The sequence below is a fragment of the Zootoca vivipara genome, chromosome 7, assembly GCF_963506605.1.
Source record: "Zootoca vivipara chromosome 7, rZooViv1.1, whole genome shotgun sequence".
NCBI classification, from domain to species: Eukaryota; Metazoa; Chordata; class Lepidosauria; order Squamata; family Lacertidae; genus Zootoca; species Zootoca vivipara.
In genome coordinates this window covers 53204366-53218841 of record NC_083282.1, presented here as the reverse complement: position 1 = coordinate 53218841, position 14476 = coordinate 53204366, and the positions used below count along the sequence as shown (strand labels likewise).

General features: G+C 43.3%; 1 protein-coding gene across 1 annotated transcript; it reads left to right on the top strand.

Moving 5' to 3' along the window:
* Positions 1-4839: 4839 nt before the first annotated feature.
* Positions 4840-13934, top strand: LOC118088671 (gastricsin-like). Its single transcript, XM_035122593.2, has 9 exons — positions 4840-4969; positions 7416-7566; positions 7970-8087; positions 8290-8408; positions 9546-9745; positions 10818-10937; positions 11657-11804; positions 12546-12644; positions 13553-13934. Exons 1-9 carry the CDS (start codon positions 4911-4913, stop codon positions 13706-13708), a joined length of 1170 nt encoding a protein of 389 aa, XP_034978484.1. The 5' UTR covers positions 4840-4910; the 3' UTR covers positions 13709-13934.
* The last annotated feature ends 542 nt before the right edge of the window (positions 13935-14476 follow it).

Below are 14476 nucleotides of genomic sequence, written 5' to 3'. Positions count from 1 at the left end.
CATTATAAATTGCTCCATCTCAGGACGTGTCTGAAGATGAATGTGAGGATACCTGTGTAGGAGGTTGGGTGGGATCAGTTGGCTGGATGCTACATGCAGCTGCATTTCTGCTCATTTTCGTATAAAAGGGTAGTATGCTGTTCAATGCAGGGTGGCCAACTTTCCTACTGTTGTACTGGAAATCTTGCAAATGGAATCAGATCAGACCACATACAGCAGGCATCCCCAAACTTCGGCCCTCCAGATGTTTTGGACTACAATTCCCATCTTCCCCAACCACTGGTCCTGTAAGCTAGGGATCATGGGAGTTGTAGGCCAAAACATCTGGAGGGCCGCAGTTTGGGGGTGCCTGACATACAGTGTGCACACACATTTTTAAATGCCTTTTCTAGAGAGTTCCTGTACTTTACAAACTGCAGTTAGGAGCCACATGGCAAACTGTTTCCATTCCATATCAGGTGTGATAAGGCTCACCTTAAGTGAATGGCTGTTTATCATTGCCCTCTTTATAATTAAATCTGCAGAGGGCACTAAAATTGCCACGTGGCGTGGATCCTGCCAAATCCTGGTTGAGGTGAATGGTACCGGGTGAGCAATTGTAGCTGCTTATCTGGTAAGCAGCAAGACTGCTTCTGGCTGTCCTTACTCAGGCGAAATAGGATTTGCTTTCCATCTTGGATAAGATTGTGATGGGAACGGGGCTCTTTTATTAGGCATTAGAATGATAAAATGAAGTGGGTGTTAAAATGGGTGGGTAATAGTCCCGAAATAAGAGGGAGTATAGCTAGGCCACAATTCATAGAAGGGGAAGGAGAAGAAAGGCACAGATTTTCCAAAGGAAAATAGGTTAACGAAACAATAGTGGGGTACTTGCTTTTTCTTTCCTTTTTTAAAGTGATATGATTTAAAGTGATCTTTATCAATGACTTGGATGATGGGCTTGAGGGCATCCTGAGCAAGTTTGCAGATGACACCAAATTGGGAGGGGTGGCTAATACCCCAGAGGACAGGATCACAATGACCTTAACAGATTAGACAACTGGGCCAAAGCAAACAAGATGAATTTTAACAGGGAGAAATGTAAAGTACTACACCTGGGCAAAAAATATATGAAAGGCACAAATACAGGATGGGTAACACCTGGCTTGAGAGCAGTACATGTGAAAAGGATCTAGGAGTCTTGGTAGACCACAAACTTGACATGAGTCAACAGTGTGATGCAGCAGTTAAAAAAAGCTAATGCAATTCTGGGCTGCATCAATAGGAGTATAGCATCTAGATCAAGGGAAGTAATAGTACCACTGTATTCTGCTCTGGTCAGACCTCACCTGGAGTACTGTGTCCAGTTCTGGGCACCACAGTTCAAGAAGGATACTGACAAGCTGGAACGTGTCCAGAAGAGGGCAACCAAAATGGTCAAAGGCCTGGGAACGATGCCTTATGAGGAACGGCTTAGGGAGCTGGGTATGTTTAGCCTGGAGAAGAGAAGGTTAAGGGGTGATATGATAGCCATGTTCAAATATATAAAATGATGTCATATAGAGGAGGGAGAAAGGTTGTGTTCTACTGCTCCAGAGAAGCGGACACGGAGCAATGGATTCAAACTACAAGAAAGAAGATTCCACCTAAACATTAGGAAGAACTTCCTGACAGTAAGAGCTGTTCAGCAGTGGAATCTGCTGCCAAGGAGTGTGGTGGAATCTCCTTCTTTGGAGGTCTTTAGGCAGAGGCTTGGCAGCTATATGTGAGGAATGCTTTGATGGTGTTTCCTGCTTGGCAGGGGGTTGGACTGGATGGCCCTTGTAGTCTCTTCCAACTCTATGATTCTATGATTGCCGATCTGTTTAAGTGAATCTTACTAGTTGTTTTAAAACTTGCAAGCAGTATGGAAATTGCCCATAGCATAGGATGGAAAGGGAATGTATTGCTCATCACAAAGGGCCATAGCTCAGCAGTTGGACACAGGCTTTGCATGCAGAACGTCTCTCGTTCTGCAACAGACAGGGAATGCCTCTGTCTGAAATCCTGGAGAGATAATTCTGAGTTGAATAACCCAGTGGTCTGACTCGGGGCGAATCCAGACTGGTGCAGGGTTTTTGGCTTTTGGTTTTTGTGGGTTTATTCTGCACCATGTCATTTATGCAATAAAAGTGCATTAGTAGTGGGTGTATACTGGATTGTTCACACATCATTCTGCTTTTTGAGTTGTTCTGCGATACTTTCCCAGTGTGACTGCAATATCAACTTCTGGAATGGCACTCTTGTGCTGCAGCACAAGAAAAGTGAGGCAAACAACAACCCAGGAACATTTGAGGCATGAAAATTTACAGGATTTAAGCAGCAAGTTACAGCGCATGCGCCAATTGGAACCAAAGCAGTATGTCCCCCTGAAACTTTTGCAGACTCAAAACAGTTTTGAAAGTGGAATCATTCGTAGCTGTCCTGATACAACCATGAGCAAAAATGCAAAGGACACCTGAAGAAGCCCTTAGTATAAGGCATCTTCCTATGTTCCAGTTCTCAGTAGTGCCCGTGAAAGTACAACAATAACAGGTCAGTTATAATACAGCAAGCCTGCAACTTATGTGGGGCTTATGTTCTGGGAATTACACTAGAAGCCAAAATTGCAAATATTCAAAACACAATGGGTTCAATAGCGGGTGGTATTGCCAAAGCCATTTTTCCTGGAAACACCTCTGTTCCACCCCCTTAGTACTTTATTTTTGGCCACACACATAAAGCTGAATGCGCACAAGTTAAATTCATGTAAGTTTGGGGCTTACTGTACTTCAGCCAAGTTGGTTGAAGCTACCTCCTAAGGAGTGCTCTGGAAAAAAACCCCACAAACCTGTACAATCTCTTTAAGTGTATAAACACACACAATCAAGGAGAACAAAAGCATTTCCGTATTTTTAAAAACGCATCTTCAATAGAAGTCCTGAAACTTGATGTTTTATTGCTGCAAACTATTGTTGCTTCAGAAAGAATTGTTCATGTAACATTTGATCTGGTATGTGTCTGCAGAGCCGCAGCACTTCCTCCCTCCATCCTCTTGAAGCTAGTCTATATCAGGGGTCTCCATCCAACATCCCACCATTGGATGCACATTTTCGCACCTGAATCAAACCACAAAATGCCGGGGGGGGGGGCTGTCTAGGGAACAAGGAGTGAGAGAAGATCAGGAATAAGGGCAGAATAAAGATCTTTATCAGAAACGGGAGATCAGCAGCAACCACTATTTGACAAGAGGCTGCTGCAGACGTGGCATGAGGAGGAAGGCTGCTGAGGAGATGGTAGATTCATCCTCCAAGGAGCATGGTGCAACTGCCACCACCACTGCCGCTGCCGCTGCCACCACCACCGCAGCATCAGTGGGAAATGCATTCCTTGGAGGCCAGATCTGCTGCCCCAGGGGATCCTGCCACCTGAAGCAGACACTTTACCTTGCCATATGGGTGTGCCGGCTCTGCACAGAGGCCTTCTTTCATGCCTGCTGTGCCCCCCCCCTCCCTGCTGAAATTAGGCTTTTTAGAAGTGTTCTACCATAGGCAGAAGGTTGTGATACGTGCTTGACTGTGTATGTGTGTGGTGCACAAAACAGTTTCTCCAGTTTGCACATGTGTCCATGGGCCCCCAAAGGTTGGCATCTCCTGATCAATACGGTAAGTGGACTGATTTTTCTCCCTGTTCTACATAAGACCCTTTCCGTGCCCCCAGAGCTCAGTACATAGTGGCAGTTCCCCTATCACCTAACAGGGAACAATGACTATGTACCTCATGGTGGAAAAATCCACAAGACTGGGAGCTTACACAGCTTGAAGAGCAGAGTGAGCAGGTATGCTATACCACCATGGGATTCATGGAACAGAAGAAGAATGTAAATATCACTACGCAATGTTCTATCCCATGCATGTCCAAAGTCTGTTTTGGGGGCCTAATCTGGACCCCTGGCCGGTTTTATCCAGCTCCCGTGGCAGTTTATTCATCAGGGTCAAATCCCCCCAAAAGCTCAAGGAGTTGTTTAGTTATTTAGTCATGTCCGACTCTTCGTGACCCCATGCACCATAGCACGCCAGGCACTCCTGTCTTCCACTGCCTCCCTCGTCCTCTGTAGTCCCCTTCACAAAGTTAAATCCTAAAAAAAGCTCAACAACTTCAATCCTTAAAAAAGGTCAACAACTTTGGTTAGCCCTCCTGCATGTTCATTCCATCAAATCTGGCCCTCTTTGAAAAAAGTTTGGGCACCCCTGTTCTATCCTGAGCTGTTCTGCTCATTCTATATGACTGGATCCTTGTGGGCCTGTTCTGTTCATGTCAAAGAATTTGACTTTCAATCTCGATTGGTATAGTATGGTTCTAGTGATGCTGGAATGCTTCTGATAAGGCCTTGGATGGAAACAGTGAAGATCACATGACTGTTTAGGGCCTCATATTTTTCCATTCTAATCAAAGTTCTGCATGTTAACACCCCCTGCATGCTAACACCCCCTTATGAAAACATACACTATAACTATCATATCTCATACAAGTAAAAGATAAAACAAGTGCTTGCTGGAGATGTAGTTTGCAAGGACTTTGTGTCTGTGTGTTTTAAAGAGAATTGAATATATGGTGATAAGAACCAATGTCAACCTCTACTTCCAAAATATGAGCTTGGCATAAAATATCGTTTGCTTTTCTGATTAAATAAGAGTGATTGAGATAAAAGTTCTGCAATGCCTTTGGTAAATTGTTTGACCCATTGTTAAGATTCTGATATGTGACGTGGCTGAATGTTGGCGGTGAAAGCAGCGCCGTTCAGGGTATATAAGAAAGGGACCCTGCTATGCCAACACTTACCTAGTGTCTTCAGACCGAGGTGCAGCAGTGAAAGAATACACTTTAGAAACTGCTCAGAAGAAAGAAGCACCATGAAGTGGCTGATCCTTGCCCTGGTGTGCCTTCACCTCAGTGAGGGTGCTGTTGTCAAGTGAGTATGCAACAATGGCATGTTGCAGCCTCTCTAGATGATTTTTGGCTTCAGTTGTGCTTGGTAGCTAGAAAATAAGAGTGGGGTGTGCATGGTAGCCAGAAAAAAAGAGCAGCAGTGAAGTATGAATGTTTATCACAATGTGCCCGTAAAGTAATAATGTGCCACTCATTGGTTACTCCTATCTGGGAGTAAGCAATAAGCATTCGGGGCGAGGCTTAATCCCAGATAAACATCCCTAGAACTGCTGCCTAGGACCTTAAAAAACCTATGGACCAAGTTACGGTAGTCATAATGACTAGCCTGAGATCCATTGTTTTCTACTGGATTTCACTAGCAAGCCTACCGGTATGTCTACTTAACTATGCACTGAATTCAGTCGTTCTGAGTATACGAATGATTGTGACATTAGCTCATAAAATTTAGATAATGGAGTAGCCAACATGGTGCCCTCCAGATGTTGTTGGACTTCAACTCCCATCAGCCCCAGCCAGCACGACCAATGGCCATAGATGATGGGAGTTGTAGTCCAACAAAATCTGGAAAGCACAATGTTGGCTATTCCTGATTTAGATTATAGCACCGATGCTCTTTTATTGAGTTCTTAAGTGAGAAATGTATAGCTGTAAAGTGCAACAAAGAGCACTTTTGTCACTGAAACTTTATTTTTATAAAAGCCTTTAAAACCACAATATTCTATCCGAAGGCAGAGATTCTCAGTAAGCAATTGAGACCCAGTTTTTTGAAACCGAAAACCTTTATGTTTTGAAATTTTCAAGACATAGGAATCAAATTGACATGACATTTCCTGCAAAGATGCATAGCATTTCCCAATAACATCTGAGAGAACAAAATGCACATTTTAAAAAAGAAAACACTCCTGTACACACTTACCTGAAAGTAAGTGCTGCTGAACTCAGTGGGCCTAACTTCTCAGGAGATATGCACAGGAAGGATTATACTGTTACTGTTCTTTCTTTCATTCAATTGCATTTCATTGCATTGTTAGAATTGCATGTATGATGAATGTATGTTCCCTATGCAGCCCCTTTTCAGTCTCTATTCAATTCACTCCCTACATCAATTGCTTTAATGTATGAGATGAATGATTCATTTAGCTCAGCATTTTTTCTCAAAAGTAGCCAGGCAGATGTCCTTGGTAAGCTCATGGGAGGTGTGATGGTGACAGCCATCATTTATCTGTCCTTCTCAGCAAATCAGAGTAATGCTGTAAACCAGGCATCCCTAAACTTTGGCCCTCCAGATGTTTTGGACTACAATTCCCATCTTCCCCAGCCACTGGTCCTGTTAGCTAGGGATCATGAGAGTTGTAGGCCAAAACATCTGGAGGGCTGCAGTTTGGGGATGCCTGCTGTAAACACTGAAAAACAAAAGAAAAGTTTTGTGGGATCTTAAACACTCTTCACTGTTTTTGCTGCAAGAAGCTAACACAACTTCCTCTCTGGAAATGGTGACTATGGAGATTCCAATCTCAGTGATGCTAGTTAATAGCCATAGTTAATATTACTCATAGTATATACGGTATATGGGTAAAAAACTTATTTCCCTTAGAGCTAGGAAGGCCTGATGTATGTGTCTCCACAAGCAATTATTTGGTCCTGCAGGATCACTCCAATTCTGGTAGTGGTAGGAGACATATTTTTTATTATTTAAGTATATAGGTATTGGGGTGGGCAGAGAGAGCCAACCAGAGCCTTGATTGGCATGCTAATTGATCCTTCCTTGATTGTCAGGTGTAACATTAGCTGATGAACAGCTAGTGGGCAATAACATACACACACTGCTCAGCTGATCAGCTGAAGAGGGAGCTGTGTGCCTCTGTGTGTATGTATGTGAGACTGTGAGATGGGCACACCCACTTTTGGCAGCACCCACCGCTGGCACGCAGTCCTAGAAGGATGGCCAAGGATGAATGTGGCCTTTGAGCCCAAAACGTTTTGCCATCCCTGCAGTAGATATCATTACCTAAACAGACAAAGCACAGGAAGGCAAGAGAATCGCTGAGAAGGACAAAGACAGGATCCAAAATAGTTTAGCTAATACCTTTTTATTGGATCAGCAGCTGTAGGTATTGGTTAAATAACAAGTAAGATGAAAGATGGACAGAGCAGTTTTGGGCAGGGAGGGAATGAGAAATGTGCAACATCACAGAAGAGAAGTCCAGTGGAAGAACCTGTACAAGTGTCCCGCTTGGCTTTCCATTCCTTGTTAACAACACAGTGCAAGAATTAAGGTTAGGATGGTGTCAGGTTAGCTTGAACCCTGCTGGAATTAGATGGAAGCCCGTGTGCTTGCCTTAGGTATTATATGGTTCACACCAGAGAATTCTATCAATGGTCTGAGGATATTCCACTGAGCATACTTAATATGCAAAGAGTTTACAGCTGTCTTTTTGACTCTGCATCTAATTCTTCATCCCATATAGAGTTCCCTTGAAAAAGTTCAAGTCCATGCGGGAGGTGATGAAGGAGAAGGGTGTCCTTCAAAAGTTCCTGAAGGACAATCATTATGACCCCGCCAGCAAGTACTTCAACAACTATGCCTCTGGTTATGAACCCCTTGCTAACTACATGGATGTGAGTATTTGGTTGGCTAAGAGAAGCTACCAAAATCATGGAAAGAGCAAAATTAGGAAAGAGAAAAGGCTAGGATTTCAACATGTGCTGGAAGGAATAAGAAGTCCAGATTTAGCTGAATTTCAGTGCTTGAGTCCTAATATGTGACTATTAAAAATCATGGGAATGTTAAGTTTTGAGAATAGAATTGTGGTTCTCCTTGTGCATCACTCTAAATTAAAATATATGGGAGAGTATGAAAAATCAAAAGAAGAAAAATATATATGAGGGTAGTTCCAGTAATGGGTAGTTTTTGCTTCCTTTTGGGGCCATTGTGCAAAATGTTCTATTGAATGTGCTGGGAATTTATGCAGATATCAATGTGGGGAGGCCTTGGTTAATGGCAACGTGCTCCTTTCTCTAGATGTCCTATTATGGAGAGATCAGCATTGGAACTCCACCCCAGAACTTCTTGGTTCTCTTTGACACTGGGTCATCCAATCTCTGGGTGCCATCTGTCTACTGCCAGAGTCAGGCTTGCAGTGAGTATCCCCACGCAAAGCAAAGATGAAGAATGAATTTTTGGGTTTATATTTTGGTGCTGGAATTTCTCTCTCTCACAGCTGTGGATTCAGGTTCAATGGTGGATGAGAAGAGAGAGTGACACATGTGGTATTAAAACCTGGTTTTGTTGTGAGCCTAAAAGTGACACAAGTCTGTTTTTCTTCAATTTCTACCACTTAGCAAACCACCCATTGTTCAACCCCAGCCAGTCTTCTACTTATTCCACCAACGACCAGACCTTCTCTTTGCAGTATGGAACTGGGAGCCTCACTGGGCTCTTTGGCTATGATACCGTAACGGTAAGCAGTGGTGCCCCCTAAATTGGTTTCAGTAGTAGTAGTAGTAGTAGTAGTAGTAGTAGTAGTAGTAATTGTATGCCACCCATCTGACTGTGTTGCTCCAGCTGCTCTGGGTAGCTCCCAACAGAATATTAAAAACTGCTTCTTGCAACAGAAGCAGATAGATAATAATTCGGTGGTCAGGAAGGAATCCATTCTAACATTCCTAATGCAATGCATTAAGATCACACAGGTAACAAAGTATAGTGCCCTTGAGCACAGCCAAAGCTGCAGATGCAGTGGAGGGTGGAGAGGAACCCTCTTGTACAAATATACTTGGAGATCTTTTACAGCCAACCACGACAATGGGTTCTTCAATAGCACTCTATGAACTCAATGAAAGAGCATCATTATCAAGAAAGCCCACCCACTGTGGCATCTGACCTATGCAAGGCAAGCCAGTTCAGGAATATGTGCATCCATTTCAATACTATAATGAAGTTGCTACTGTGCACCAGGCAAGAGGATTTGTGCATAGTCACAGTGACCAGAGAGCAGTCATTCTCAAACCTGTTGTCACTTGTCCTTACCAGGTCCCCTTTTCTCCCAGTTGCATGGCACACAACAGCTTTGTGTGATGCCATTCTGCTATAAATCTTGATGGCAGTTGTCCACTTTATAGTGGTGCCCCTTTCTCTGTCACACTAGTATGAGAACTGACATTTCTACTTTGAAACTAGTGCAGTGACTGCTATCATACTCCATGCATAATACCCATTAGCTCAAGGGATTGATTAGATTAGTCTACTATATTTTTGAAGGTAGTAAACGAAGAGAGCTAACTGCATTTCTAGGTATTGTTATGGAGACCCAATGAACAGAAAATCAAGAGGAATGCTTGAAAGTTCAACCATCTCCTCATCTTGATAATGAGCCCAGAGAGGTTTCATTTTTCCATATATTTTGAGTGACTCAAGTCCATTTAGATCACTTGTTTCTCAGGATAAAAAGTGGTTAGTGAATTGTCCTGTAATATCCCCCATTGCATACTGAGCTATCTGATGCTGTGCTTTTCTGGCAGGTTTATTTTTCTCCCATTTGCAACGTGCTTATTCTGCTTTGTTGTGATGATGACTCTTTCCTACAATTCCCTTCTAGATCCAAGGCATTTCCATCAGCAGCCAGGAATTTGGCCTGAGTGAGACTGAGCCTGGCACAAACTTTGTCTATGCCCAGTTTGATGGCATCCTGGGCTTGGCTTACCCTGCCATTTCTTCTGGTGGTGCCACCACAGTCATGCAGGGAATGCTCCAGCAGAACCTTCTTGACGCTCCCGTGTTCGGCTTCTACCTGAGCGGGTACGGATGCAAAAAATTATTTTTCTTTTGCTCTTGCCTTGCCTCAATCTATCTCTCTTATAAGTTTCCCAAGGCACCTTTTAGTAGGGAAGGATGGCTTGGTCTTTTTCAAGTCCATATCACTTTCCCGCTTTGTTCATTCATAAGTACAAATTTTAAAAATCTGCATGAAGATTCATATTTAAATATTTTTGAATATATTTTTCACAGCATGCTTTTCTGCATATATTTTCTCACAAAATGTGCACTTTTTTATTCTACAATGTGCACTTTAAAAAGCATTCTGATTTGCTTTTTGTGTCAAAAACATTTCTTTGCAAACTTCAGAGAAAGGTGAAATATGAAGGATAACTACATTCCGATACACATGCTAGTCTGGAAGGGGCAGATCTCGTCAGGTCATATTGGAATTCACAACGCAAATTCCCAAGCCATCCTTATCTTTCAGGAAAAGTCAATATAAACCAGAAGCTACTCATCTATTTTGTTGCCATTGCTTTAACCTTGAAGTGTACCTTCCCCCATCAGTGATGGGCAAACTAGACAAAGGAAGAGAAACTCATGGGGATTTATTGACTCACTTCTATCATAAGTTCATTCATTCCTGTTCAACACTATCCAATGACAATCTCCCCTCAGTGGCCATGGCTGGTTCTCTTTTGACTACAGCTTTAAGATTGCAAGGACCTTGATTGCAAGGTTATAAGGCCACATATCTATAATAGCATTCAATTCAAAGTAACTTAAACATAAAACAAAGGAGATATTTGCTGCTCTGTGTAAAGCACCTTCCATTTTAGAGTCTCTCCAGGTTGGATCCAGGCTTGCAGTGTAGTCCTAGCCATGCCTACTCAGAAGTTCTATTTAATTCTGTGGGGCTTGCTCCCTTATAAGTGGGGTTACGATTGCAGCTTTAATCATGCTTAGAGTAGACCCACTTTAGTCTTGTCCCATAAATGGCAACAGGTCTACTCTTAAGTATGACTGATTCCAGGTCCAGCTTTCCATCTCTTTCAGTGAATGTATGTAAATAATGAAGTGTTTTGCCTTCTTGTTTCATTTGTCCTTCTAGGCAAGAGGGCAACCAGGGTGGTGAACTTGCTTTGGGAGGAGTTGATTCCAGCCTCTACTCTGGTCAGATTGTCTGGACTCCAGTCACCCAAGAAGCTTACTGGCAAATTGCAATCGAAAGGTGAGGCTATTCTCATAGATAATGTCTACTGGGAGCCTGATCAGGCTTCAGTGGAGGCTTGTGGTTGAAAACCTGAACAGTCCTTTGATTTGAGTTTTTGGACTCTTTAAATCTATTTCCCTTGGACCAGCTGAGTAATTTCCCCTTTCATCTTATTTTGCATACCGTGAAACATCATCCAAAGATGTTTTGGATAAGCATCCTTTGCTTATGCTGTAAGTCTTACAGCCCATCTGAAATTATAGTTCAACAAACTGCAAACATATCTTATTCAATTCATTTCTGGCTCTGGCTCTCTGCATCTTCCAGAACACAGAAAGAAGAGCTGTGATTATTATAGCTCAATTACAAAAACCTAAACAAGACTAGTTACAGGTAGGTAGCCGTGTTGGTCTGAGTCGAAGCAAAATAAAAAAATTCCTTCAGTAGCACCTTAAAGACCAACTAAGTTTATATTTTGGTATGAGCTTTCGTGTGCATGCACACTTCTTCAGGTATCTTTAAGGTGCTACTGAAGGAATTTTTTTATTTTGCTAAACAAGACTGCAACCCTGCTTTTGGTTATTATGAAAAGCTCAAAACCATGGCAGCTTTGATGATGCCATGAAAACATCAAAAGCAAGCAAGGAAGCATGGCATCCTATGGTCTTGCGGCTCCTTGATGCATCATCTTAATAGGAATATAACTGCTGACAACTTTTTAAACTCTTCCCCTCTAGCTTCTATATTGGCAACCAGATCAGCGACTGGTGCAGCCAGGGATGCCAGGCAATTGTGGATACTGGAACGTCCCTCCTCACTGCTCCACAGCAGGTCTTTGGAGAGCTGATGCAATACATCGGAGCCGAGCAGGACAGCAATGGCGAGGTAGGGGGGAACGCAGCTGTGGATTGGGGGCACGACCACTTAGCACCAGTAATCTGAAGATGCTCAATATCAGCACCCATGAAACTTAGCATGTTCTTGTTTGAACCCACACAGTGGATACAGGTCAAAGGATCATGCAAGGAGTGTAGACTCGGGGAAATTTATTTCTCTTATTCGGCTGGTGGGATGAGAGTGGGGACAGCGGTGGAGGAAGCCACTCAGGGCGAGGATGAGGCAAGCTGCCCATGGGGTGGGCCGCACCACAGGGCCTTCAGAGTCTGCCTGCCTCCTCCTACTCAGCTGCCCTACAGCTGGGGGGGGAGAGGCAGTGCATGGACTGTTTGGGCAGCGTGGAGCCTGCGCGTGCCCAAGCCACCACATCTTTCCCAGGAGAGACGCATGGCTCAAACGCGCTACAGGCCCCGCGGTGAGTGCTGCCCAGAATTTTGTCACTCCCCTCAGTGGTGACGGCCGGGGCGGACCGCACCCACTGCACCCCGCTTCCTCAGCCCATGACTGGGGAGTGTTAGCAGCTGTCAGAAAACTCCTCCATCATCTTCCTGCCACAGACTCCCACCTTGACTTTGAACAAACCATTGAAGATCTGCATTTCAGTTTTAACCACCAGGGAAAGGGCCCCTAAGGATCCTCGTTGCTTTAGTTACTGCTGGTAATGTTTGAAGTGCAATAGTGATTGAAATATGCTGCCGTTTAGCTCTTACCACATTTCTCCTCCCACAGTATGTAGTCAGCTGCAGCAACATCCAGAGCATGCCCACCATTACTTTTGTCATCGGTGGAAGCAGTTTCCCTCTGAGCCCTTCAGCCTATGTCCTTCAGGTATGTGAGACCACTAAAAAGCTATTCCCTGTTACTTACTTACTTATTTGTTTGCTTATTTAATAATCCACACCTTCACAAACAAATATCAAGGTGGTATACAACATGTAAGAATAAACTCATCGAAAAGCATTAATGGAAACATAACTGAAGACATCAGTTAATACTGGCACCAGGCACTGGAAAAGGTTTTATCCCTATGCTGATGGGTGTTTCAGTACTTAGGGCTGGTTGTCTCATCCAAGGACTTGCTTCTGGCTAAACTTCCTATGTGGTTTTTCATCTGCCTAGGGGAATATGTGATGTAAAGCAGTCTTTAAAAATAACCACTAGGAAACGTAGTTAGTGTCTATATCAATGTAGTAGGATGCAGGTGTAAAGTGCTTGTCTTCTTCTTTGGAGATCACTCATAGCTGAGTAAGATTGTCTTCCATAGACACGGTTTTAACAATGAGTCCGTAAGTGACCGTGGAGGCCAATTTTGGATCCACACGTCCTTCCACAGTGGGGACATTGGTTTCCGGGCGGGAGTTGATCACGGTGTGGAATTTGCCAAGCGTGCCTTCCTCTTAGCACGTTTCTCCCTTGCGTCCTGAGTTCGAGTTACTGGGATGCTGTTTGTACCCTTCTGCCTGCAGAGCAGTACTCTTACACCTCTGTTTGGGGTCAGTGTGCAACAGTACTTTACACAGCTGCTAATGCAAGTTTGCACGCTAACAGATACCTTTTTAACAAAAGCCAAACATTGACCAAGAAAACGGCAAAAATCTTGAAATTCAACATTCAGGTGCAAAGTTTGTGTGCTGAAATGTAGTGTTCCCTCATTTATTTGCAGTTTCTTATTTATGCCATGAAGTTAATGACAACTCCCACACCAAATAGATTTAACTGTGATTTTTCTTTCACAGAACAACAGCGGCTATTGCAGCATTGGCATCATGCCCACTTACCTGCCATCCCAGAATGGGCAGCCTCTGTGGATCCTTGGTGACGTCTTCCTTAGGTCCTACTATTCCGTGTACGATCTGGGCAACAACCAGGTTGGATTTGCGCCAGTAGCATAAACACTCCCAGAAGTCTTTATTGCTGCTCCAGGCCTCTTCCTGCTTCATTCCGCCTGCTTATTCGTTCTGATACATGCTGTAATCCACTGGCCTTCCTTTCTAAGGACTTGGAGGTGTTTCCTCTGCAAAAATTTGAAACCTCTGCTGTGAAAATTCACAACATGGCTGCTGGGCTTCTCTCCAAAGTAATTGCAAGCAAATAAAAATATAACCATACAAATAACAATTTGAGTTGTATGAGTTCTTGCCTGACTTGCTTGGGAGGAAATGTTGTTGTTGTTGTTGTTGTTGTTGTTGTTGTTGTTGTTGTTGTTGAATATTTGAATGTGTGTGTGTGTGTGTGTGTGTGTGTGTGTGTGTGAGAGAGAGAGAGAGAGAGAGAGAGAGAGAGAGAGAGAGAGAGAGATTCACAGACACATCATAAACATAACTAAGATACTTTTAAAAGGAGTAAAATAGTTGAAAATAGGTTTTAAAAACTGTACTGTATTAAACATAATACAAAATGAACACCAAAGGCAGAAACCTTTTCATCCACCTGGAAAAGTCTGAAAAAGCAAAAGTGTCTTTAATTATTTCTGGAAAGTATAGCTAGTGGGTACCTATCATATCTCAATGGGAATGTTGTTCCAGAGAACAGGGGCAACCACACTGAAAGCCCTGCTCTGCGTTGCTGGAGAGCATCAGCATCAGATTTAGGGCAGTGTGGGAAGTTCCCCCATATAGGGTGCAAAATGGAGAAGATCCAAAATTGAGAAGGTCCGTTTT

Excerpts from the sequence above, each read along its gene's own strand:
- LOC118088671 (XM_035122593.2), top strand. The coding sequence starts at position 4,911 with ATGAAGTGGCTGATCCTTGCCCTGGTGTGCCTTCACCTCAGTGAGGGT. Across the intron at positions 10,938-11,656 it reads TGGCAAATTGCAATCGAAAG|CTTCTATATTGGCAACCAGA; the intron begins GTGAGGCTATTC and ends CTTCCCCTCTAG. Across the intron at positions 11,805-12,545 it reads AGCAGGACAGCAATGGCGAG|TATGTAGTCAGCTGCAGCAA; the intron begins GTAGGGGGGAAC and ends CTCCTCCCACAG.